The sequence below is a fragment of the Epinephelus moara genome, chromosome 1 (assembly GCF_006386435.1).
Source record: "Epinephelus moara isolate mb chromosome 1, YSFRI_EMoa_1.0, whole genome shotgun sequence".
Lineage (NCBI taxonomy): Eukaryota > Metazoa > Chordata > Actinopteri > Perciformes > Serranidae > Epinephelus > Epinephelus moara.
In genome coordinates, this window is record NC_065506.1 from 39,688,809 (window position 1) to 39,716,268 (window position 27,460).

General features: G+C 38.2%; 1 protein-coding gene and 1 long non-coding RNA gene across 2 annotated transcripts in view; one reads left to right on the top strand and one right to left on the bottom strand.

Annotated features, from left to right (window-relative positions):
* Positions 1-418: 418 nt before the first annotated feature.
* The window catches only part of LOC126392122 (uncharacterized), a 43,599-nt gene continuing 16,557 nt past the window's right edge, over positions 419-27,460 (top strand). Inside the window, exon 1 of the long non-coding RNA XR_007570149.1 lies at positions 419-845. This is a non-coding gene — a long non-coding RNA (uncharacterized LOC126392122). The remainder of the gene's footprint in view (positions 846-27,460) is intronic.
* Positions 2,780-5,537, bottom strand: LOC126392101 (myoblast determination protein 1 homolog). The gene is made up of 3 exons (XM_050047285.1): positions 4,739-5,537; positions 3,830-3,899; positions 2,780-3,109 (listed from the first exon to the last, which is right to left on the bottom strand). Exons 1-3 carry the CDS (start codon positions 5,282-5,284, stop codon positions 2,916-2,918), a joined length of 810 nt encoding a protein of 269 aa, XP_049903242.1. The 5' UTR covers positions 5,285-5,537; the 3' UTR covers positions 2,780-2,915.

Below are 27,460 nucleotides of genomic sequence, written 5' to 3' on the forward strand. Positions count from 1 at the left end.
GGTGGGGTGTCAGGGGGTTGTGGGAAGGGTGTGGTCGCACCTGTGCTGGTTTGTGAACAAAAAAAACTACATAAAATGGAGAACAATGCCATAAAATTAAGGATGACGACACTATGGATTACGATCATGAATGAATGTGACATTTACCTGTAATTATGATGACATTGACAACAGTCAGATATTTCTTTGGAGAGGTTTTCCTTCTAAATTATAAATTAGACTAGGTACATGTCAAATGGTGTGATATTTTCTAGTTTAATATTTATCCAATCATTCATATTTTGCCAAAATTCTAACGTGGCTGGACATGAATAAAAAGGTGTTCACTAATTTCAGGTACGGGCAACGCGAAAACCCAAACGGCCCTATCTACAGCCTGTGTCATGTTTGTCCGTTCTGGGCTACAGTAGAAACAACATGGTGGACTCAGTGTCGCAAATGGAGCTACAAACGGCTCATTCCGGTAACAGAAACACAATGTTTCTTCATTTCAGATGATTATACCATTATAAAAACATAGTTATTTATGTTATATTCCCCTTCTGCGAGTATATGCCCTTTAATGCCACACACTAAACTTGAATGAACCACCAGGCAGCAGGCTTTAATGACGAAGCATCCGTAGCAGCGGCTAACATGCTAAATGCTAAATCACCTACATTCACTGAGTGTCTCCGACCTTCAGCACTGAGATGTGTGAGGACTTTCTGCGGATTGTGGACTGGTTGTACTGGGACCAGAAAGGCAGAGTGGACTGGCTATATTTTACTTTGAGAAGAAGGTGAATCTGGAGCAGCTTGGGGAGGACTTTAGGTGCACCAGACTCACAGGATGACGTCAGACAGGTGAGTCTGCAGTGGTTTATGTTCATACATCTCTGTGTTTTTGCCTGTTTGATGATGTTTTATTCTGCTGTTGCTTCATGAACTGCGTGTCCACAGATGTTTTTGTTGTCAGCCATTTTTTGTTTAGGCTGCTGTCTGAATTTTGTCCTGCAGGTGTAGTGAAGGTGGATGTGTAATTGATATTCGGTTGTATGCGCAGGCTGCATTTGTCCATCTATAGATAAAGATGTTATTGTTGGTTTGGACCTGTGGTGTTGTTTCACTTGTGCAGTCATTAATGCCCTCTGTTTTGTAGTAGCTGGTCTGAGCACATTTTAATTGAGCTTCTTTTTAACTTTTGTCTAAGCACAATTTTACACAAGTAGCCTAACTTTACCTTTGCTTCAGTAAAGACTTTAAAGTGACTATACTTTACTTTAGTGCTCTTTGCATCATTGGGGAAATAATCATATATCTGATCCGGGATTCCAAATGAAGATTCATCATTCATCATTTCTAAATGACGATCATAACTTTTTATTATATGTGTAGAAATTATTTGAGGAAAAGCAATAAGGTCAGCTTACATTCTTTTCAACTGCAAAGTATGTTATGTTGCATACAGTATGCACACATTTGGGACATACCACTTTTGTGTTATTTTGTTCACTTAATTAATATTCCTATTATTACCGTTTGACTTGTCATCAGTTACTTGATTGTGCTGCCATCTGTCACTGTGGCTTCTGACACCTGTCAATCAGCTGTCAAACAACTGTCATCTGTTTGGGGCTCAGACGATGTAATGTATTGTCCACTGTGCAGAGGATTGTGGGTCAGAATAGCCAAAAACCCATGCTGGCTTGCATGGTGTAAAATCTGACCGGATATAGTAGAACATTCTGGTATTTTTGGCGTACTGCATTTGACATACTCTGTATTGGGGCATACAAAATCTTTTTCTGGCACACTATACGGTATGGTAGTATGGGTTTTGGAAAGCACCGTTTTTCTGTGAGTTACCATTTTCTTGCGAATGCCTGATTGGTAGTGTGCATGTGCAACTCTCAACAGAGATGAGAATATGTGAGGTGTCTCCCTCCTGAGCTCTGTAAAAACGTGGCATTTACTTGCTTGGGACAGTCCTCCTTATTGTTGAGCTGTGGTAATGCTTTATAATCCCTATTTTTATATTAACACTGGATAAAATGACTATCGGTATGTGTACTAGAAAGAGGCCAATCATAGTGACAAGCCCGTTGAAGATTATCATCAGACTCCAGTTCCCCCTAAACAGTGAGTCAATATCAGATTTGAAAGGTGGAGTCTGATTGTTGATATGTGAACCCAGCACCCAAACAAATACCCCCAATCCAACACTGTCCCTTCAGAAGCTCTGGTAATATCTGTGATGATATTTATGTTTCATTGGTCTGAGCCACTTTGTTTGCTTCCCATTTACAGAGCCAGGGCTGTATGAACATTGGGTTTTTGTTTTTAGCACACACAAAATGGACAGCTAATGGACTGCGATTGGATTAGAATCACAGTCTGCACCTTTAAATAAAGTTTAGCTGCATAACATGTTTGTAAAAACAGGAGGAATAGATCTAGAAGACTCTAATATACATAAAGAGCATCATGAAGAATGAAGTAGTGCAGTTTATAAAGACTTAGAATATGAATAAGATAGTTCAAGAATTTACTGCAGAGAGGAAGACAGAATATAAATATTTATTTATTAAAATTTCATTCACTCATAAATAATATTTAGAAACATATAACACAACAATCCCAGCATCCTTTGTGTGTGTGTGAGAGTGTGTGTGTGTGTCTGTGTGTGTTTGTGTATGTGCATACCATGAACAAACAGCTATTATTTACAGATGTACAAAATGGTCCTCAGTTATCATATTTGCAGCAGAAACCTGTGGGCAAGATGTCCTTTTGTTCTGCTGAGATTATTGGAACACAGCAGCCATCTTCAGTTTGTTAAGAGGCTGAAAACTGAAGAAACTGGACTCAAACTTCAGAGAAAATGAAGCTGGTTTTTGGCTTTTTGTGGAATATAAGTCCTCGGCTCCTTCAGGTTCAGAGCGGCTCGAAGATGCTGTTGGGTTCAGCAGGGGGACTGGAGCCTGCAGGGCTGCTCTGAGGTGATCCAGGGCCTTGGGGGACCACGCTGTCGCCCGGAGGGGCAACAGCTGGATTGGTGCTGATCCGCTCTACGATGCTGGACAAACAGTCCAAACTGGAAATGAGGGATGGTTTACTGCTGCTGGAATCTGTGAGAAAGAAACAGGCAACGTTAAGGTTTGCTCTGTTGGCTGAGATGTTTCTTTTTTCATGAGAAATATGTCATATTAGGAAGAGGTCTTATTGAAAGAGGCAATGATCATATTAAAAAAGTAACTTCTCATATTCAAGGACAAGTCATATCACAGGAGAAACTGGTTGTATTTAGAGGGAACTGGTCAAATCAAACAAAAAAAGTTATATTAAATGACAGAGTGGACATATTAAAAGACATCTTCGTTATCTGATTTTGATTTAAAAAAAAAAAAAAAAAACGGGTCATATTTAAGAAGAATTTTGTAATTTTAGAGAATTAAATGGACAAGCCTGTCATTTTACTTTAACTAAAAAGGTAGCACTCATTTTAAAGTAAAACTGAGTCAAACTAGTCACACTAAAAGAGAAAGCAGACACGTTTAAGGGGAAAAGTGGTCATATTAAGAGTGAAACTCAAGCTGGACTTTTTAAAAGGAGAGGCAAGTTACTTTAAATTACAGTGTGGTCAAATTAAAAGACAAATCTGTATATCAATAAAGAATATATTCATCTTAAAGTACAAATTGGTCATATCAAAGAATAAGCTAGTTACATTAAAGAAAGTATTTAAGTACAAACACACCATCAGAATTGAGTCATAAAACCGAAACACATTAAAAGAGAAACAGCTCCTAATCATCCTAAAGGAGTGAAGATGTGAATGTGAAACTGACCGTCTGTGTGGCTGCAGTAGGAACCGTCACTGTTCTCACTTCTGGTTGAACACGGAGAGATGAAATCCATCTGGAAACAGATAAATAAAGTTAATTAAGTCAACAAATGAAATATCATTGAGCGATTAGTGGACATGATGTTTGAGGAAAGGAGTGATACACAGAGACGATATAGTACAGCAGTAAATCAGTAAAACTGATTAAATATTTAGCTGAATTTAAAACATGATTTATGCTGAAAGAGATCAGTTTTTTAACTTTTGATGTGTTTTTTTTATCACTTAATTACTTAAGCAAGTGTTTTGCAGAGTTTATTTGAATTTTAAAATGTTAAATCACAACAGACATTTTGGTCTGTAAAAGAATCACTTTCATCACATCTGTGTGCCTTCGTTTTACATTTTAGCATATTATTGGGATCAATATGTCAAGTAACAATCTGTGACTTGTTTAAAGCTGCACAGGTTTTCAAGTGTTGAACTGCACGACTCTTCTGCTAACTAAAACTTCCATGTGCATGCCAACAACAAAACTAGGACACATGTCAAAACATATTTCATATTGAAAAACAATTTGAGGAGTTCATCAGTTATGAATGTCTGCTGTATTTTAGAAAAATCTGATTATGCCTTTATTTCCACATTCTGTCTAAATAATTATCATATTGCTTTCCATAATTTAAACTGGCTGACTGTTTCAAATGTGGAGCATATCTCGTGGTTTAGTGCAAAACATTTCAGAGTCAAAACAAAATGAGATTTAGGCCTGAAATTTGATTTTAAAGTTGATTTTAAAGACTCCCTTCATTGAAACTGTATTGAAGCGCTGCAGCCAAAAATAAGTATCCCAAACACATTCCAAACATTTCATGAGGCAGCACATGAAGCATTCAGCTGTTCTCGGACTCACCATGCCATCGGAGCAGTTGGAGCGGGGGCTGGAGGCGTCTGAATCCCCCGAGTAGTGCTCCAGCTGTGGGTAGAAGCTGTCGTCCCTGCTGGTCCTCAGCAGTGCCTGCAGTGACTCAATGTAGCTGATGGCGTTGCGGAGGATCTCCACTTTGGGCAGCCGCTGGTTTGGATTTGCCGCCGTGCAGCGCTTCAGGGTCTCAAAGGCGTCGTTGACCTTACCAAGCCGCCGCCTTTCTCGCATCGTCGCTGCTTTCCTCCGGTCTTCATGTGACGTTTTCCTCTTGCAGGCCTTGCAGGCCCAAAGCAGGCAGTGCCCTCCCGCCTGGTGGAGGCCCCCGGGGGCCCTCACATGCTCGTCCTCCTCTGCGGTGGGGACGTGGTGGTGATGATGGTGGTGAAGATGGTCTTCTGTCTTCAGCAGACCGGCGTGCATCAGCCGGGAGTCAAGGTCGTCAAAGAAGTTCATGTCGCTGGTGCTGAAGCAGGGGTCATCGTAGAGGTCGTCAGCAGAGGAGAGAGGGAAGGGAAGGTCGGAGAGATCCATTGGCCTCCGCAGAAGATTCTCTCAGAGCTATAAGAAGTAGAAGAGAAAAAGTCCCCTGAAAAGTTCCTCTTCTGACTGAAAAAGTCTCCACACAGTGTCTGTTTGTCAAACTGAAAAGGGGTTAAAAGAAAGAAAGGGTAGAAAAAGAAAGGCAAGGTGTCTTCTAGAAGTCTGCTGTCAAAGTCAGTTGATAAGAAAGTGGAAACTGACTGCAGAGGAGATGAGTGTGAGTTAATGGGCCAGTCTGTGTAACTTCAGCTCCCTCAGCTTGGGTTGTCTTATAAAGGAGTCAGTGTGGAGGCGGGGCTGTGGTGTAAGTGACCAATGACCTGAGGGGTGTGGTTTGTGTGTGTGTGTGTGTGCAGGAGGGTGTCACTGGGGTGAAACTCAGCAACAAGAAGGAAGCAATAAAAGAGTCCATCTTAACTGATCATTGATCCAGGGCCCAGTTGTTCAAAAGTAATCTGGTCGTATTGGATCAAATCTTGAAAATGGATTATTCAAAAGAAATAAAGGGATTCTGATATCGCATTAGATCATGTAATCGATGGATGGATCAAACCTTCAGTGTGGACTGTTCAGAGCTCTTCAGTAGGATTGGGATACCTTTGATCCAAAAGATCAGGATTCTCCTGATGCCAGTAGAAGGTTGAATTCTACTGGAATTCAGGGTGGATTTCAGGAACAAAATGCAGTTAAACTTTAAAATTTGTCAAATATATATACAGTTACATTTATATGTTGCGCTTGATTTGTTTAACAGTTACAGTAATAAAGTAGACCTCAGGCTACCTATTAATATTTTAACAACGTTAACGTTAAAAAAAAGATTTTGTCCTCATAAAATAATTCCACAAATAGCTGTTAATATCAAACAAAAATTACTTGATTTTAACTTTCATTTGTCACTTTACATTTACAACAATGACACAGTCAAAAGTAGTTTCTAACAATTGCATCTTCATGCTGCTTTCTGTCACTTCAATTAAAAACACCTAAAGTGACTTTAAGTCAGGAAAAATATCCAGATCATTCAGATCTAGATTTTTTTTTTTTTGTGAACGGCAGGGTCCTGCTGTTGACTTTGATCTTCTCATGTTAACGTATGAATAAAAAACTAAAAAAAAAAAATTAAACTTAAATGACTCTTTAGGCCTTTTATTTTAGTCTAGACTCCTGCCAGAGTAACCAAATGTTGATTATAAAATCAAATACATAAAACGACTTTTTAAGATGAACATTTTTGTAGTTTAAGTGGGTTTTGTACCTACATGTTAACTTTTTGTCACAGTTTCACCTGACATTGACATGTGGATACTGTTCATATAACTGCAGATAAAGTTTAGTCACAGTTTAGAAAAATGTTTCAGGGAGTGCTCATGTATAAAAACATGTTTCCCAAAAGTGTATGTAAAAGGTAACAGTATATTTCTAAATGAAACAGTTTGTTATAGACTTTACTTCTGTTCACACTACAGTGACTTATTATCATAATTTTCATTATTGATAATAAGAGGATTCAAACAGTGATAAAATAGCAGAGATTAAGTCAAGAAAGGTGTTTATATGTCTGTCTGTGGACAGATTTTTAAATGTGATTGCGTGCACAACCATGTAAATTGCAGTCAACAAACTATACAGGTGTGGTGTTGAGATCACAATGAAGGCTGGGTCCAGAGGTGAGTGTGGTCAGAGCAAGCGTGTTGGAAATAGGAGTTATTATTTATAATTATGAATTATTTTAATTCATTTAAATTCAGGGATGGCAAGATTATCTCTAGTATATTAATTTATTTTTGTTTTTGTTTTGAGAACAATCTATCACACCATACAGACATTTGACAGTTTTAAACAGTACCTGATTTTTTTGGTGTTTTGTCCACCAAACAAAACAATCCTATTAATTATTCAGACCAATGTAATGGTGAGTCATGGTATTTTTACACATTTTTAGATCATGAAAAAATCAGATTTATCAGATCAAATTGTCAGGTTGATCAAGAAAGACTGAAACTTAATTAACATAACACCGTTTGCATTAAATTAACAGTACATTTCAGAGTCTCAGTAACATTATCGGAGTGTAGATGTCATTTCTAACTATGTGAGGCACTTCAGTCCAGTTGACTGACACAGAGATGAGACTGCTGAGTGCTTTAGTCTGATGTCCTGCTGAGGAGGTCAAAGTGTCACGCAGTCATAACGGTCTCTGATCTCAAAGTGTGTGTGTAGGTGTGTGTGAGTGTGTCATTACTGGACAACAGTTTAAGACAATTTGTCCAAACAGGTGAAATTATCTCAGCTCACAGACAGATTGATTTGAATTTGTTTTTAAGTTTGTTTAAAGTTGTCACCTGTTTTTTTCTCCTGTAGATTTTGTCTACAGACACCAAAGTGTCGTCTGCTGAAATCACAGTGGTGTCATTTTAATGAGTTGTATATTATAAGAGTCTGATCTTGGGAAAATTAAGAAAAATGGCATATTTATCATTCAGCATATAGGTGAAAAAGTGGGGAATGTGTGGGGTATTTTACAGTTAATTAAATGACACATTAGTTTGACACAAACTAAAACTAAAAGTTTACCAAATGGGTGAGATGAAAATCTAAGTTTCTAGTATTTTTTACAAAAGACAGAGCAGTTACATCTCATAGAATATGCTATAAAGAATTTGTTGGGTACCAAAAGCCAGAAAATATCTAAAATTAATAGTTCATTTAAGTTTGACACCCTGTTTCCAGTTCATTTGGATACTCTCATGAGTTTTGTGTTTATTTGTTGTCTTGTAAAAGTGAGACTTTTCACAGCTTCAGAGATATAAAGTGGTGGTGTGGGACAGAACAGCTCACATCACGGACTCCTCACAGCTTAATGGGAAGGCAGTACGTTAAATTTAGCAGCTCGTGAAATCTAAGACAAGTGCCCTTTTAACTGAGGCGGGTATCATTCTGGACTCTCACACCCCTCCTCAACCCCCTCTCCTTGGGACACGTTCAAATAAACCAAGAGAACACGAACCTGATAGCAGCAGAATTAAATGCTGAGATAAATGTTTCAGTCTTGGCATAATTTTGAAATTTCCCAGCTCTATTAAAAAGTATATAAATACAGTACACACACGCACAAGACAGCGTCCACGAAACAAATAAAGGAACAAATAAATAAGAACTAAAAATAGTACTGTGTGGCATTTAATAATCCCAATAAGTGCAATGAATCAAATCCCTGCCATAGAAGTGCAAAATATTCAGTGCATATTTTGCACAAACTACATTTTGTGCAAGAAATGCATCAAGGTTAACTCAGGAACATCACCTCTCTTAAGTCATTCTCCACATCAATCAAACGCTGTTTACTGGACAATCAAACATGTTGTCATGATCTGAATTAGTGGTTGTGACCTCGTTTTCTTACTGTATGTTTGGGCTTATGTGCGTCTGTAAAATATGTGCTTTGGTTTTATGGTGATGTCACTGTCTTGCTAACTATGCTTGTGTGTTGTTCTTGCTGATGTGCTTCGCTTTGTGCTTTTGTGTGTTTGTTTGTGGCTGTGTGCTTTGGTCTATGTTCTGTTTTATGTTAGTACGTTCTTAATATTTTGGTTATATGGTTGTCATTGTTTTATTAATTGTGCTTATGTCTTGTTGTTTTTGCTTTAGTGCCTTGCTTTGTGCTTTTGTCAATGGTTATATGTTTGCTCTGTGCTTATGTGCTCTTCTATGAACATGCCATCAATCTACTTTTATCTGTGTTTATGTGCTTCTGTGCTTTTGTATGTCATTTTAACTCCTTTACCTTATATACACGTACACACACGTACTGTATACCATCAACCTGCTAGGGACTGCAGATGGAAATTAGCATGTATGGCTAAATCTGGCACATTTATGTGACTTAAGTGATCATCTTCATTAATGTGTACTGTCCCTTTCTAAATAAAATAAACATAAACATAAGGTTGCTGTTCATGTTATCAAATTCTGCTATAATTTACTTTATTCACCAATCATCATAAAATAGACTTAAAGGATAAGGCTGTTATATGACATTTTTCTTACTGTCAATAAATCCCATGAACAGATCAAAACCAACAATGTGTAAGTTTGTCTCTCAGCACTTTCTGACTTTCTCTGTGTGGCTCTCAGCTCCAAACCCACTGGTTCCTACTTATCTTAAAAATCAGGTCAGGGTTGGGGAGTAACGGAATACAAGTAACAGCACTGTATATTCAAAATACAAAAAATGAGTAACTGTATTTTCTTAGTTACTGTGTAAATTGGTGGTATTCTGAATACATTTAGTCTTTGAAAATAAAATACTTTATTTGTTTTCTCTGACACTGTGTCTTAATTGAATGCAACACGAGCGAGCGTTAGTTTGATTTAATTGTTTCCATTTGAATGTCCTAAGTGGTCGCGAGTGATGCACCGCTGCCATTTTGAGATGAACTTTTGTTGGACACCTTGTTTCTACTTATTCCTGATGCTCGCTTTGACAGCTCCATAATGAGGAGGAACGGCTGATTCATGTGTTGAAATGAAAGGACCTGCCTGTGCCCCTATGGCAAATAGCATAGGGGATGCATAGTGACTGGGGGGTGACTGTAGCTCAGAGGTAGAGCTAGTCGTCCCCCAATTGGAAGATCGGCGTTTCAATCCCTAGCTCCTCTAGTCCGCATGTTGAAGTATCCTTGGGCAAGATACCGAACCCCAAATTGCTCCCGATGGCTGTTCGATCGGTGTGAGAGTGCATGTGAATGGTTACTGAGTGGCAGGGGGCACCTTGTATGGTACCCTTGGCCCCCAGTGTGTGAATGGGTGAATGCTGCAGTGTTAAAGCACTTTGAGTGGTCGGTAGACTAGAAGTGGGCTATACAGGTGCAGTCCATTTACCATTAACCATGACACTGTCAGAGGAAGAAGATATATCAGGCTTTGATACACTCACAATACTTTTTTGTGCATACATTGTTGGTTTTTGGTCTTTTTGGTGATTTTTTTTTTTTTTACAATAAGAAAAATATAGAATATCACTAGACTCATCTTTTAATTTAACTCAGTAAAAGTGGCTACTGTTGCTTCAGTTTGGAGGTAGAGAGCACTTCCTCCGTCAGTGTAATCACAGACTCTGTAAAGTGTGATAAACATCACAGTCTGCTGTCATAGTAAAATGCTTTACAGTAAGAAATTAAACCTCAGAAGCGGGTGTGAGGCGGTCGGCGCCGGCCTTGACTCTCTGCGGGTGGAACACAGCCAGAAAGGCATCTGAGCAAGCAGCCAATCAGAGGCCAGATAAGGGCGAAGCGGAGGCCAATACCAGTCCAGCAACAGAACAGGTTGAAGCTAAATATTTTGAATGCTCGGCAGCTGTCGACAGTGTAACACCAGATATACATAAGATAAACTACATCTACATACACTTTCAGAACTGGTTACACTGCTCTCTTGTTTTGAACAGAGAAATTCATTTTATTCCAATTTATTCTAAGACTTATTTCTATATATTTCCTATATTTGGCCCCACTTTAACATATACGCTGTAAATATTCAGTTTTTAGAATTAAAACTAAGGTAATAAAATACCAGAAATCTTTGTTAACCTTTTACCACCCTTTCTGTCTCAGTGTTTGTTGCTGTAATATGTTGTGACAGTGGACCTCTTTTATCTGACTCGTAGAGACAGGTTCTGCTTTCAGTTTTGTTGTTAAAGGACGGTCTCACCACCCCTCCCTCATTCTTCAAAATCCTTATCGTACTGTATATGTATGAGTGTGATTCCTGGAAATGGTACACCTCCTCACTCCTCTGTCCCCTCTTACACCACCGTCTTGCGTCAGTCTTACTCTTATTTTGATATCAGATGTGTGGGAGGCTCGGTGTGTCAAGACTGCATATATGACACGTAACTTGGAGTCCACAAAATGTGTCTGCAGACTTAAAAACTGTTTCACTGGAGACACAAATGTTAAGTGAGATTAAAGAGTATACATGTGTATAAATTTGTGTAAACACTTTGTGTGGGAACACTTTTTATTCACTGAACTAAAGCTGTCAGGTTTGTTGCGGCAGAGCTATGAGAGTCTAACGCCAGGTTCACACTGGATGCAGAAGCACTGCGATTTGTTAATTGTCGTGCAGCTGCCCGTCAGCAGCCTCCTGGGCGTTCACACCAGATGCGCATTTCTCTGGGCTGATCAGCAAGTGATTCTGCTCTCTGCTCTGTTTAAATCACATGTAGAACTCTCTCTGCCTGCTTGTGTGTCTGTGTGTGTCTGATTGTGTGTGTGTGATTGCGTGGGTGTTTTAGTGTGGATGTGTCTGGTTCAGGGGCTCAGATCATCTCTCTCACTTTCTGTTTAGACACATCTGACTAACGTGGGAGCATGGGATGCCTAATCTATCAATCATCATAGTCAGATCATCTATATCACATTTAATATATACTTAGCATCAATTACAACACATTTTCAGTGTGTTTTCTTGCCAGAAAAATGAAGCAGATGCTGAAACCATTGCTGGAGATCATGAGCTGGCCTGAGGGCTCAGTGCCGCACCACGTCCAGTGTGAACAGCCTAACAAGCAAGCCGGCTGCACTCCACTGAAAATCGTAGCACTTCTGTGTCCAGTGTGAACCTGGCATAAAAGTAAAACCTCATACTGTACAGCAAATCTACAGGGACCAAAAGCAGTTTAGAAAACTTAAAGGAATAGTGCACCCATAAACAATATGAATGGTATGTAGTTGCGTCCTCCCTCTTTCCGGTGGCGTTAAGGAGAGTAGAACACCAGAACAATGATAGCATATCAGTGTAAAGGCTCATTTATGCTCAAAGTTAAATATGTGTATGGACACCGACAGAACCTTCTGTCCTCACTCTGCTTTCTTTTCATCCATATTTCTACACGTTTTTTGAAAGCTCATGGATATGGACAAAACACAGCAGTACCGCCAGTTATTTTGTGGGCAGTGTGGAGTATTTCAGGGGGCGGGGTGGGGATTGCGTTGTACACTAATACCGTGCATAATACCGTTATATACTATATACCCTGGTGAAATTTCAGGGAGGTTTTAAGGTATAAAAAATAAATACCACCCGAGCCTAACAGTCACTAAATTCGATATATATGGATCTGTTTATTTACATAAAGGGAGTATGAATTAGTCCTAAACAGACTTTGACTAAGGCTGAACAAAAGATAGCAAAATGGTTATAAAACGTCCCAAGAACTTTCTGAAAATTCCAGCACAGCATTAGGCAAGAATCTTGTACCCATTCATGGGCTCATGGAAATGTAAACACAACTACTCATACTCTACTATTGCTCAACATTTCCTTCCTGCTAAGCATTTCCTTCAATGGAGAATAATTTGAAAATGCTAGCAAAAATAGTTGTGTAATGGAATTTTCAGGAAGTTTTTCAGAGGTTTTATAATCTTTTTTTGCTGTCTTACTTTCGACCTTTGTTGAAGTCTATTCCTTTAACTCACAGGACTGCAAATCTAAATTGTGGTGTCTGTCACGGGGCTAACATTTTCACACTCACATTCACACCTACGGGTAAATCAGGGTCTCCATCTCAGCCTTTCATCTGCGTGTATCTGAACTATGAGAGGAAACTGGAGCACCCAGGAGAAACCAGGGTCCAGTGCCAACCTAGTCCTCTGGACACACCATTTATATAATATATATTACTCAAAGTACATCACCTCGTGAGATGCCAGAACATATAGTTCAGGACAGTTACTGCTGATTGGATACTTATAGCTCCAGTTTGTGCCTCTTAGCATTTGGGTTGCAGAATGTGGTTTCCCGCAAAGATACTTACTCTCCAATAACCACTGTTCTGACAGTATTTTCAGAATCTGTAGTAGAGTTTAGATCGGGCCCAAAAAATGGAGCACGACCCGGCCCGAGCCCGTGCATGTTGTGTCCGGGACCGGCCAGGCCCGTCCAGTTAACTGTAATTATGGGCCTGAGCTCGATTTAAACCCGGCATTTTTCAATAAGTTGGCTGTTATAATTAAGAGTGCCTGGGCACACATGGGGAGCGCGTTAGTGCCACGGAAGTCCTGCAAGTGTACTCGCAGGCGCTTGACTGTCTACACAGGCAGCGCATTTCTCCTACGCTCTCCGCGCCGGTTAAACATCGATTCCACTCGTCTGTTCCCGTCAGTACTCGTTTTTTCACTTCAACAGGTCATTTTAAACAAAAACCACAATTCTTGACATTTGAATAACAGAAATATAGGATCTTAACTTTATGTGTCATACAAAGTGTGGTTTAATTTTACTTTTTATAATACATAGCCTTAACATTTCATTATCAAATCATACGTTTAAAAAAAAACAAAAAAACGTCATATCTGACCGGGCTTGGGCAGAGAATCTAAGCTCTAATCTGTAGGTTGTACATTTGTTCCCACTCCAGGTAGCCAGTTGGCGTTTTGGTTTTGATACTGGAACAGAGGTGCAACTTTTTTATAATTCAGCAGACAGAATATGTTTTCATCCACATGGTTAGTCTTGAGTCTTTGGGGATTCTGGAAACATCCTAGAACTGACCTTCATTGCTGATTAATTATCTTTTAGCAGAACTAATGATCACATCTGGGGCGAGTAGAGTCGCTGTGAAGCACCACAGTGAAGAATCTGAAGCAAAAAGTTCCTTAATCATTTTCCATTCTAATGTCGATAGTAAGTAAAAGTAAAAAGGGATTCATTCTGCAGTGTTGTCAACCAAAGACTTTATTACCTCTCTCCCTGTCAGACAGGTACAGGACTCAGTTTCTAAATTCCATTTAAGAGCAGAACTTTTTTACTTAAAAGTAACAAAGAAAACAGTTCATTCTGTGGTCCTGCAGAGCCAACACAAGTCTCTCCTCGGCTGATTGTGTTATCGCACCATCCGTCCTTAATCCAGATTTTCTTTGCTTTTTGAGTTTGTCTGAAGCTCCTAATCCCGTTTCCGTCTGCTCGGCGTCTCATGTTTCATCCAAGAACCCTCGATATCCCACCAGGGACTGATGCCAGGTCAGTTTATAGCGCCTGGTACCAGACGAGGGTATTTTTATTAGGCATGTGGGGATATATACGTGTGTGTGTGTGTGTGTGTGTGTGTGTGTGTGTGTGTTGTTCAGGGCATGTTCTGCTGTTGGGTTGGATTTGAACGTATGGTTTGTATATTATAAAATGTGGTGACTTGATAGCATCAATAAAGTTCAATTCCAGTTTTCATGATAAAATGCAAGCACATCTAAGAACATCATTAAAAATGTGAAACTTAGCTTGGATCTTAATTACCTCCTCCAAGGAGGTTATGTATGTTTCCGGTTTAGTTTGTCATGTGTCAGCAGGATTATGGAAAAACCACTGACTTTATTTGTATGAAACTTGGTTGAAGTGTGTAGCAGGGGCCAAGGAAGAACCCCTTCAAAGTTGGAGCTGGAAATCCGAATCACTGGGCAGATATGTGAATTATTTTACGCTTTTGTTAACATTGCGTGATAGGGCATTTGGCCTTGGTGAACGTCTGCACTCTCTAACTGTTTGTCATTTGTACTGAAATAATTCACTGATTCACTGAGTTCTTCTCTCCTGATTGACTCAGTCAATTAACTGTCTAATCAGTTTGAGCTCAGATGTCGCGTTGAAGTCCGCCTTTGTCAGCCGCTGCTGTTTTTGTTCCTAATGAAGACAAACAAACAGTAAATCTTCACCTGTCGTCAGCGTCATCATCAAAGCTCAAATGAGGAAACCATGAAACCTCAATCTGATCTAATGGGCTGAGAGCGGGCATGTTGGGACACGTAGGAACAGGACAGGGTGACAGTCTGCTGGACCTGGATGTGGTTTCCAGATGGATCAGAGCTCAGAGGGACTCACTAAACACACACACACACACACCACCGTACCCCCTCCTGCATTTTACAGCTCCTATTAACAGTCAAAGCAAACTGACTGTCGTCTGGTTTATGAGTTGTTTCACTCCTCTCAGCAACCCAGTCACCACAATAAATGTTGGCTTTGTATGTTTCTGCAAACTACAGATATATAACAGTTGTACATTAGTATGTAGCAGATATGTTGAAACTTTAAGCTTCTTGACATTTCAACAACACTGTGTGGCATTGTGTTTAGCCACAAAAACACTCGAAATGATCACGTGTTGGCTGGTTATGTATACAATAAATATACAAAAAAGGAGTCCAAATTGAAACAACAGTACAGGCAGCCTCAACAGGCAGCTGCTGTGTGTTGTAGTGATGTGACAGAGGAGGTGGAGGTGGAGAGGTTGACAGGTGTACAGCTTCTCTGTGGACCGGCTGAGTGACGCTGCCACTGGCACTGACTGTGAATTACTACTTCCTGTTGCTTGGCGAGGTGGTTGACCTCTGGACTCACTGTGATGGCCGTGTCTAACTGCTCTAATAAGCTGCAAGTAGCCTGCTGGGACACACACACAAATACACACACACACAAATACACTTTTTTTTTTAACTAATTTGTCGTATTGTCAAGAATACCATTATTGCAAAAATACCCTGAAATATCATGATATTATTTTAGGGCCATATCTCCCACCACTAGCTTAGAGCATAGGTGTAGATTCGAGGGGGGACACAGGGGACACGTCACCCTTAATACTTACCCCCAGTAAAAACATGAAAGTAGCAGAGGACAAAATCTATGACATTTATACCATAAATGTATCCAGACAAGGCACAAATTGGTGCATTAAAAAAAATCACTATTTAAGTGCTTGATTCTCAGAATTTTCTTGTGGAGGACACCGAAACCCCCTGTTTCATATGTGCCCTGACTGGACCCAATCAAGCTCTTGCAGCAGGAGATTAGAAACTTTTAAACGTTATAGGTATGTCACAACTTCTGTTAACTCACAAACAGGACATAAGTGAGCTATTCATCTAGAGTCAACTATTATGCTGTGCTTTAAATGTACATGCAGTTACAGCTGAGTCGACTGAAGAAGTCATCAGCTTTTTGGACTCCGAATTGTGGTTGTTTGTAGCAACCCGTCAGTGGACACGGTGCCACAAAAGGCAGCTGTTTTTTACAGACATCACTGCTTTTTCTGCCCAGATTGTGCCCCCCAAAAACAGGCATTTTAAGCCAAAACATGATATTTTCCAAACCATAACCAAGTAGTATACATGCCTAACCATAACCACATGTTAACTACAGCCTTGTTGACCTTTTGAATGTATCTGCTACATAATAATGTAACATATCTGTGGTTTGCAGAAACGTACAGTGCAAACATTTTTTCTAGCAGTTGGGTTGGCAGTTACAACAGTGACGTCACTGTAACTCTAATATAGTTTGTAAAGCTGTGCTGTTACTTTAGTACTACTACTTAGTACTATAAGTACGACTGTTTACATACAATCAGTGAACAGACAGCTGCTGCTGCTCGCTCTGATCACTCATGTGTGACTCCTCACTGCTCTGTGACTTTTCAGTCATCGTTTCTGAAAACTCTTACGGTTTTCCCCTCTCTTATGAAACAGCACTGCAGCTATGAATCACTATGGCTGAGAGAAAACCACAGAAATGTATTTCTTCACTTGGCGACACAGATTTTCGTCAATCCAATCTGCTGATTTATACAGTTATGTCTTCAGATGACAGTCTGTCACGAAATCCAGAAAGCAACAGAAAACTCATTGTACATTTAGTGTTTTGAATTATATAAATTTGTGGCAGAAAGTAACTGAGTACATTTTCATGTATTTTATTTACTTTACTTCAGTATTTAACCCTTTGAAACCTGAACAAATTGGCCTGATTACTTTCAAAAACATGGGAAGAGGGCAGTGAGCATGACAGAGGTAATGACTAAAGAAATTAGTAAAAAGAGAAAATTAAAAACAAGAAAATTCGTTAAAAAAGACAGTTAATAATAAACAAACACGGAAATGACCTGGAAAATTGCTTAAAAATTATAATAATTCTGTAACATGTTTTTAAATTTAATAATAATAATTATAAATATAGTTTTCCCCTGTTTTTTTTCTTTTTTCCTAGTCTTTTTAAATAATTTTATAAATCTTTTTTGCAATTTTCCCCATGTTTTTGAAAGAAATCATACCAATTTGCTCAAACATTCAAAGGTTTAAATACCTGCAAAAGACATCTAAAAGTAGCATAATAAAACTGATGTTGCTCCAGGTTTAATAAGGGTTAATATTCTGCACATTTCAGATGGAAATATGGTATTTTTTTCTCCACTTTGTTTATCAGACAGCTGTAGTTATAGTTACTCAACATATTAAGATTTTAAATACAAAACGATGAAAACATCTTAGAAAATAAGATGCATTTTAAACTATTAAACCACCTAAAAATATATATTTTCAAAATGAGCTTGACCATCTGTGCCATTAACACACTTCTTAAATGTTAAGGCATTAATAATAAAAATCAAATACCATAGATATATAATAATATAATACAGGAAGAAGCCATTTTGCGCAATGAGTACTTTTACTTACGATACTTTGACTACATTTAATGACTAATATTTATGTACTTGTATTTTGACAGTGTGGGTTTACCAGTTTTACTTAATTAGAAGATCTGAACACATTTCCCCCGTTACATAACGTCATTATCATTTAGAAACTCTGATTGATTCACAGTTAAAGTAAGCAGCTCCATCCATCTCTCTGCCCTCATGTTCCTCTACTGTGTTTTGGTCTTGAGAATAGATCAGGTCCACCTTTGTCTTCACTCCTCTCAGGGGGTCAAAGGTTAAATCAATTCAACCTGCTCCCTCTATTTGCTCCTGCTGTGACAAATCCATCAGGTCACTTCCTGTAGAGGGGACAAATGTCCAGCGCTTTGTCCCAGGACGTCAGCTGATGGCCGGGGTCTGGCCTTGTCATCAGCCGCCTCTGACGTTGGGGTGTTTTTTTACTCCTCCTTTTCCTTCTCATGGATGTAAATCAGAGCAGTGCTGCCGTCCTGTTCAAAGACGCAGTGACAAAAGGAGCTCTGATTGAAGTGGAGACTCTGCTGACGTGTTTTATGAGCTTCTGACCTGAAACAGGAAGCACGAGTGGACTCATCAGCAGGTCACAGTCAAAACCTGTAGGGGATTTTGTATTGTGGCCAAGTTTGATAAATAACAAGAAAAGTGACTCTGAGAAATTTTGGAAAATGATGAATTTCCCAGAACCCGAAGTGACAACTTCAACTTGCTTATTTTGTCCAACCAGCAGTCCAAAACCCCCAAATATTAAATTTACAGAGAAAGGCAGAAAATCCTCAAATATAAGAAGTTAGAAACTGAAAATAGTCACTTAAACAATGACATAATCATCAAGACAGTTGCTGGTTAATATTCTGACTAATCACTTATTTAATGTATCATTACAGCACTATTTTTTTAATTTACTAACTTTTTTTGTCTCAGTTTATGGCATTTTTTTTAAAAACAATGTCTGTACAATGTATAGACTCATACAGAAGTAATCCCTGAAAATTATTACTTATGACCTTCTATAGGTAAGTGGTAGTGTATTTCTCTGCAGAGCGTCTGCCCTCTGTCCGTATTTTCTTTTAATTTTCTGTGTTCAGGACATTCATTGGCGTGTTCTTCCATAGTACTCAGGTGAGGGTTAGGCTTGATAAAAAGGTTGCGACCAGGTGCCAGACCGTAGGCAGCACGCATCCAAGAGACACAAGGCTGAACAAAGAAATAACGCAAAATAACAAGCCTAAAATGCCAAAAATGAGTGAATTTGGGGTTGGCTTTTACTTTCACTTTTGCTAGTTAGCATGATTCCAAACACAAAATGACAATTCTATATCATATACCTCTAACAAAAAAACCCCCATAGTTTTTAAATACTGTTTTGTGTTTTGATACAGTATAAATTGAATTATATCAGTTATTATCCCATATACCTTGTATGATACTGTGAGTGACATAATATGTGTTTAATGCCACTAATAATCAAATAAAAAGAAATTAACTGAATAGAAAGTAATTTTCTTTTATGTAAATCTTTCACTCTTCATTCAACCAAATATAACTGGTCATGTAAATAGATATTTCTGATTCATTCATATTTTTGAATATACACTATAAATACACTCCTTTTTCATCTGCAGGCCAGCTTGCTGTTTGTTAACTTTCTTGGAGATTTCAAATCATGGTGGTTGCTGCTTGCAGGTGATTCACCTTCTCCTGTTCAATAATTGCAATAATAATAAATAAATAAAACCGTTTCAGTGGTAAACCAATACTATGAAGGCAGCTCTGTCACATGTCAGAACCCTTGAAGCAGTACACGTGAACCCATGTCATCAACTCCCTCGAAGGAATCCTCATTCAGATTATATATCAGACCACTTATCATATTACTGTATGTGCTCATATTCTGCTCTCTGTGTGTGTTGGCAGCCGACTGGAAAATAGTTTGATGGAGAGAAGTGCAGTAGAACACGTGTAAGTCTTAGTAAATACAAACAAACATATACATACTACTAATCAGTAGAGCTGCAACATTTCATCAACTATTCAATTGGTCAAGTACTTAATTAACTGATAACTAATTTAACAATGGATTTATTGGCTGGAGTAATTTTTTAACAAAATAGTCAAATTTTCTGATTCCAGCTTCTTGTGTGGATGTTTTCTGGTGTCTTTACTCCTCTGTGACAGTAAATAGATAAATGTATGGTGGTATAGTCCTTTAATCTCTTAAATAAATGTAATCATAAATGCAGAAAATACTCCAGCAGCTGATTGCAAGTGATGAAGATCATGATGATGATGGAAAACAAGTTTGTCCCAGTGGAGTTTGTTGCGCCTCCCCTCAGCCCGTCTCCACCTCGTGTCCCACGCTTACGTTTCACTTGCACTGAAGAACCAGTTACACTTACACACACCAGCACAAAAGAGTGTGTGTGTTTATGTGTGTGTGTTTCTGCAGCTGTTTTAAACTTGTCAAACTGACAGTCACTTTCCAGTGATGTCACTGTGAGCTTTCACCCACAATGCATTTCTCTCTGGCTGGCATTCTGCTGGCCAGCTCAGTGTTGAGCTGAGGAGAAGTTATGGGGGATAGGACAGGTGCTAATGAGCATTCCTGCTGGGCATGTTGGCAGAGACAAATCCCCAAATCTTCACATTTTATGGGGTTGAATTTACATGTTCATCCCACCACTGACCACTTCATTACATGTTTTTCTTTTTTGTATTTTATACCCGTACGTGACTGTTTGAGGCCATAGTTGAAACGAGGTGTTTACTGAAATGCATCAAGTCATCTGAGGACAGTCCCTACAGACAGTTTAATTACTTTACCCGACATACTGTACATACCACCCTTTAAAGGAACAGTTCACCCAAAAACAGTATACATTGTAAACATACTCAGAGAGTTCATTCATTCATTCATTCATTCATCTTCTAACTGCTTCATCCTCTTGAGGGTCGCGGGGGGCTGGAGCCTATCCCAGCTGACATCGGGCGAGAGGCAGGGTACACCCTGGACAGGTCGCCAGACTATCGCAGGGCTGACACATAGAGACAAACAACCATTCACGCTCACATTCACACCTACGGACAATTTAGAGTTATCAATTAACCTAGTCCCCAACCTGCATGTCTTTGGACTGTGTGTCCAAACGTGAGTGCCCGGAGAGAACCCACGCTGACATGGGGAGAACATGCAAACTCCGCACAGAGGGGCTCCCACACCCGGGATCGAACCGGCAACCCTCTTGCTGTGAGGCGACAGTGCTAACCACCACACCACCGTGCCGCCCTCAGAGAGAGAGTTTTCCATTGAATATGTTAGAAAGAGTGGAACGGCAAAAAGATGAGAGCATGTCAGTGCAAACAGAATTTAACGGAGTCCGAACAAAAAGCAGCAAAAAAGTTATAAAATGTCTGAAAAACTTCCTGTGCAACATTATCCGCATGCCTTGTGTCCATTTGTGGGTTCATGGAAATCCAAATGCTATTTTTACTTAACTGAAGCTGAAATAAAGCATTTCTTGTGAAGGAATTTGTTGTGCGTATGCATGCATGTATAAATTTAACAAAAAAATAATTAATTCAGATGTTATAGGTGACACAACTCAAACTTGTTTTAAGCATCTGCTGACAGATCTTCATACCTAAAGGTAATTCAAGGAAACCAACAGATGCCTTGAACATTAAAAAGTACCCTAAATAAATAAACATCCAAAACACAACAGCATAGTCTGAAAACTGATTAGCTATGATATGAAATACCTGTATGTAGGGATGCAAGATAATATCGGCACATTTTCGATATCAGCCAATATCGGCTTTAAAATTAACTATCAGAATCAGCCAACCTGCTTTTTTAAATTTTGCACAATAGATGAATATTACATACATTGAAAAGTATTGTATTTCATGTCTCCATCTGCTGGTGGGCCATCACAATAAGATGCATGTATAATCTGATGTTAATTCCACTACAGAAGAGACTTATAATGATCACTTAAATTAGGTGGGGAAAAAAGTGGATATATCGATATCGGTATCGATTATCTGTCAAATAAGTTGTTACACATTGGCATATCAGATATCAGTAAAATGTCCAATATCATGCATCCCTACATGTATGATTTGCAGAATTAAAAGGGAAGAGGTTATGTAAAACACTGCTATGCTCTTTTACTGTGAGAGCTCATGCAGTGGTGGAGGAAGTGCTCAGATCTATTACCTGAGTAAGTAGCAATACTACAGTGATTTGATTTGATTTATTTATTTTTTTAAAAATGGGACAATATGTATTAATAAACAATTATTTGTAAATACATGAGATTATAGCCAGGCAGCTAATTTCCGTCTCCAGTCCCATGGCAAGTTTGATTTTAAACACAGAGAAGGCAACAATGCCAACAATAAGAAAATAATCTAAGTAAAACAGTAAGACAAGCAAAACAACATACACAGAGACATAGTGCAAATGTGAACTCTTGAGCCAGTGATGTACATTAGTCATGGCATAAGTCAGTTCTTGAGCAGCTTGCCTTTGTTTTTTGCATGAACATACAAAACTGCATCATCAGCATACATTTGACAGGTTATATTTGGCGGACAACAACTTCGGAGGACATTGATAAATAAACTAAAGAGCAGAACAGTGTAGAAATATGTTACAGTTCTCATTATGCAGGCCCATTTTATAATATTTTTGTCATATTTCTAAATTGTAATCAATAATGCCTAAATGTGTTAATAAGTTTAATGTTACAGTTGGTAAACGGTGGAGCTCATTTTAATTACTTAATATATTACTAGCTTGTGAATTTCCTACCTAACCTGTAATAATACATGAGAATTTATTAGTTGATTTATATTTTGTATTAATATTTTGAGTCTGCAAAGCAACTAAGGCTGTGAAGTAAATGTGGTGAAGTAAAAAGAACATTTGCAGAAGTATAAAGTAGCATAAAATGGAAGTACTCATGTAACGTACAGTTACCTCAAAAAGGTACTTAACTAGAGTACTTAGTAAAAGTTAAAGTTAACAATAAACATGGTAAAATGTGCCAAAGAGTAGCTCAAATTATTAATGAATGATGGATGGATAATGAACAGTAATAAACACAAATAACCCATCTGTCATTTGGTACAGAAATCTCTCGCTCTCTTCACACAAGTGTCTGGAGGCATTTCAGTGCTGTAACTGTTGGTTGACAACATTAATATAAACATGCTGCTCTTAAACGGTGGGAGGGTGGGTGGGGGTCTGGAGTTGGGGGAGTGCAGCTGTTGAATCAGGATTAGCAGAGCGAGATGGCCCTTCACAACCCCCTCACACCCCCACCCACAACACAACAACACCCTGCCATATCCTCTACCCAGCACACATGAAAACATGGAAAATGTGGGCATCAGTCGTATCTGATGGTCCTGGCTGTAGGTTGAAAATCTTAAAATATTTTTATGTTTTATTTCCAGTAAATTCAGGAGCACTTAAGTTTTTTTTCAAGGTTTAAACACTCTGTTTTGCTCTCTGTAATCCTGGAGATCTACACCTTTCCTTAGTGGGTTATTTTTTGTTGATGACCGAAGTTTAAATGTGATCAGATTAGTATTTTTCTTTCATCAACATGTCCAGAGACTGTTGCATGGTGTGGTGTAGAGAATAAAAACAGAACGTGACTTCATCTAAAACTCAGGCAGCAGCAGCAGAGTGAACAGTGCTGCAGCTGTATGAACACAATACTTGATACTGACATGCAGTGGTGGAAAAAGTATTGAGATCATTTACTTAGGCCTAAGCAAAAGTACTAATACATAAACGGCATACTATACTATGACTTTTTAGTGGCATTTGTCATTACATACTCTACTATGACCTTTTCATCACAATTTGGATGACATTCTATACTACGACTTTTTCATCACATTTTGGACGACCTACTATACTATGACCTTTTCATCACATTTTTGATGACATACTATACTATGACCTTTTCATCACATTTTTGACGACATACTATACTATGACTTTTTCATCACAATTTGGACGACATACTATACTATAACTTTTTCATCACATTTTTGATGACATACTATACTGTGATCTTTTCATGACATTTTGGACGCCACACTATAATATGACCTTTTTATGATATTTTTGATGACATACTATACTATGACTTTTTCATCACATTTTGGACGACATACTATACTATGACCTTTTCATCACATTTTGGACGACATACTATACTATGACTTTTTCATCACATTTTTGATGACATACTATACTATGACTTTTTCATCACAGTTTGGATGACACACTATACTATGACTTATTCATCACAATTTTGACGACATACTATACTATGACTTTTTCATCACATTTTAGACAACATACAATACTGTGACTTTTTCATCACAATTTTAACGACATACTATACTATGACCTTTTGATGATATTTTGGACGTCATACTATACTATGACCTTTTTATGATATTTTTGATGACATACTATACTATGACTTTTTCATCACAGTTTGGATGACACACTATACTATGACTTTTTCATCACATTTTTGACGACATACTATACTATGACTTTTTCATCACAATTTGGACAACATACTATACTATGACTTTTTCATCACATTTTGGACGACATACTATACTATGACCTTTTCATCACATTTTGGACGACATACTATACTATGACTTTTTCATCACATTTTGGACGACACACTATACTATGACTTATTCATCACAATTTTGATGACATACTATACTATGACTTATTCATCACAATTTTGCCGACATACTATACTATGACCTTTTGATGATATTTTGGACGTCATACTATACTATGACCTTTTTATGATATTTTTGATGACATACTATACTATGACTTTTTCATCACATTTTGAACGACATACTCTACTATGACCTTTTCATCACATTTTTGACAACATACTATACTGTGACTTTTTCATCACATTTTTGATGACATACTATATACTATGACCTTTTAATGATATTTTGGACGTCATACTATACTATGACCTTTTATGATATTTTTGATGACATACTATACTATGACTTTTTCATCACATTTTGAACGACATACTCTACTATGACCTTTTCATGACATTTTTGACGACATACTATACTGTGACTTTTTCATGACATTTTTGATGACATACTATACTATGACCTTTTAATGATATTTTGGACGTCATACTATACTATGACCTTTTTATGATATTTTTGATGACATACTATACTATGACTTTTTCATCACATTTTGAACGACATACTCTACTATGACCTTTTCATCACATTTTTGACGACATACTATACTGTGACTTTTCATCACAATTTTGACAACATACTATACTATGAATTTTTGATCACATTTTGGACGACATACTATACTATGACCTTTTCATGACATTTTGGATGCCACACTATACTATGACCTTTTTATGATATTTGTGATGACATACTATACTATGACTTTTCATTACATTTTTGATGACATACTATACTATGACCTTTTCATGACATTTTGGACGTCACACTATACTTTGACTTTTTCATGATATTTTTGATGGCATACTATACTATGACTTTTTCATCACATTTTGGATGACATACTATGACTTTTTCATCACATTTTGGACGTCACACTATACTATGACTTTTTCATGATATTTTTGATGACATACTGTACTATGACTTCCGGAGCCTTTGTGCTCCACTTTCTCGCAGGTTAACTTATATCGCAGCCGTGCCTGGATAGTGTGACGTGTGTGGTTGTGCTGCTGCCATGGTCCTGCCAGATGCCTCCTGCTGCTGCTGTTATCATTAGTCATACTTCTACTGTTATTATACACATATGATTATTGTCACATATGTATACTATCAGATATTAATATATACTTTCAACATATTGTGCCACAATAGCCAGAATTATAATTATAATATTATTACTTTCATTAATGTTGTTGTAAGCTATTACCGTTACTGTCTGTCCTGCATCTCTCTCTGTCTCTCTCTCTGTCTCATTGTGTCATACGGATTACTGTTAATTTATTATGTTGATCTGTTCTGTACAACATCTATTGCATGTCTGTCTGTCCTGGGGGAGGGATACCTCCTCTGTTGTTCTTCCTGAGGTTTCTGCCGTTTTCCCCCCCGTTATAGGGTTTTTGGGGGGGAGTTTTTCCTTATCCGCTGCAAGGGTCCTAAGGACAGAGGGATGTCGTATGCTGCAAAGCCCTATGAGGCAAATTGTGATTTGTGATATTGGGCTTTATAAATAAAATTGATTTATTGATTGATTTACTTTTTCATTACATTTTTGATGACATACTATACTATGACTTTCCATGACTTTTTTGACGACATACTATACTATGACCTTTTGATGACATTTTGGACGACATGCTATACTATGACCTTTTCATCACATTTTGGATGACATGGACGACATACTATACTTGACTTTTTCATCACATTTTGGATGACATACTATACTATGACTTTTTCATCACATTTTGGACGACATACTATACTATGACCTTTTGATGACATTTTGGACGACATGCTATACTATGACCTTTTCATCACATTTTGGATGACATGGACGACATACTATACTATGACTTTTTCATCACATTTTGGACGACATACTATACTATGACCTTTTGATGACATTTTGGACGACATGCTATACTATGACCTTTTGATGACATTTTGGACGACATACTATACTATGTCAATCAGGAGAGGCATGTTCTTTTAGTAAAAGAATATTTATTAACATGAGCACATAAGAATGCAAAATGTGAAAGTCTTTGGCGATTACACCCTGTAGAGATGGTATGATTTATTGAGGGTGATGAATCCATAGTCGAATAGGGAACCCCCCCCTCCCCGGGGTCTAGATGCTGGCGGTGGTAGAGTTGGTGAAGATGCGATGAGAGGAAGATGGAGAAGTGCTGATGATCTGAATGAGGGGAGGAATGAGCCTTTGTTGAGCTCATTCTGGACTCTGGATACGATGGCTGGAGGTGATCGAGGTGGAGGAGGGCGGTGAGCGATGGCCAGTGCAAAGATTCTGCCTTGAATGATTGCTGACAGCAGCAGAGGAGAGAGCAGATTGAAAATTTTGTAGTGGCATCCTGATTGGCTGAGAGAGATCGTGGCAAAGTTTGATTGGATAACTAGAAGAATGACCATGACCATGGCCACCTGATTAGTGGAAACAGTGGGAGTGGAATGGAGAGAGTTGTGAATGAATGAGCACAAAGAAAGTCTTCCTGATTGAACCTACGCTGAGCTTCATGAATTTCTCATCATATTTTAGATGACATACTATACTATGACTTTTTCGTTAAATTTTGGATGACGTACTATACTATGACTTTTTCATCACATTTTTGACGACACACTGTACTATGACTTTTTTTATGATATTTTTGATGACATATTATACTATGACATTTTTATATTTTGGACGACATGCTATACTATAACTTTTTTTAGGACCTTTTGTATGACATGCTATACTATGACTTTTATTTATATTTTGGACGACATGCTATACGATGACTTTTTTATGATATTTTTGACGACATGCTATACTATGACTTTTTTTAGGACATTTTGGACGACAT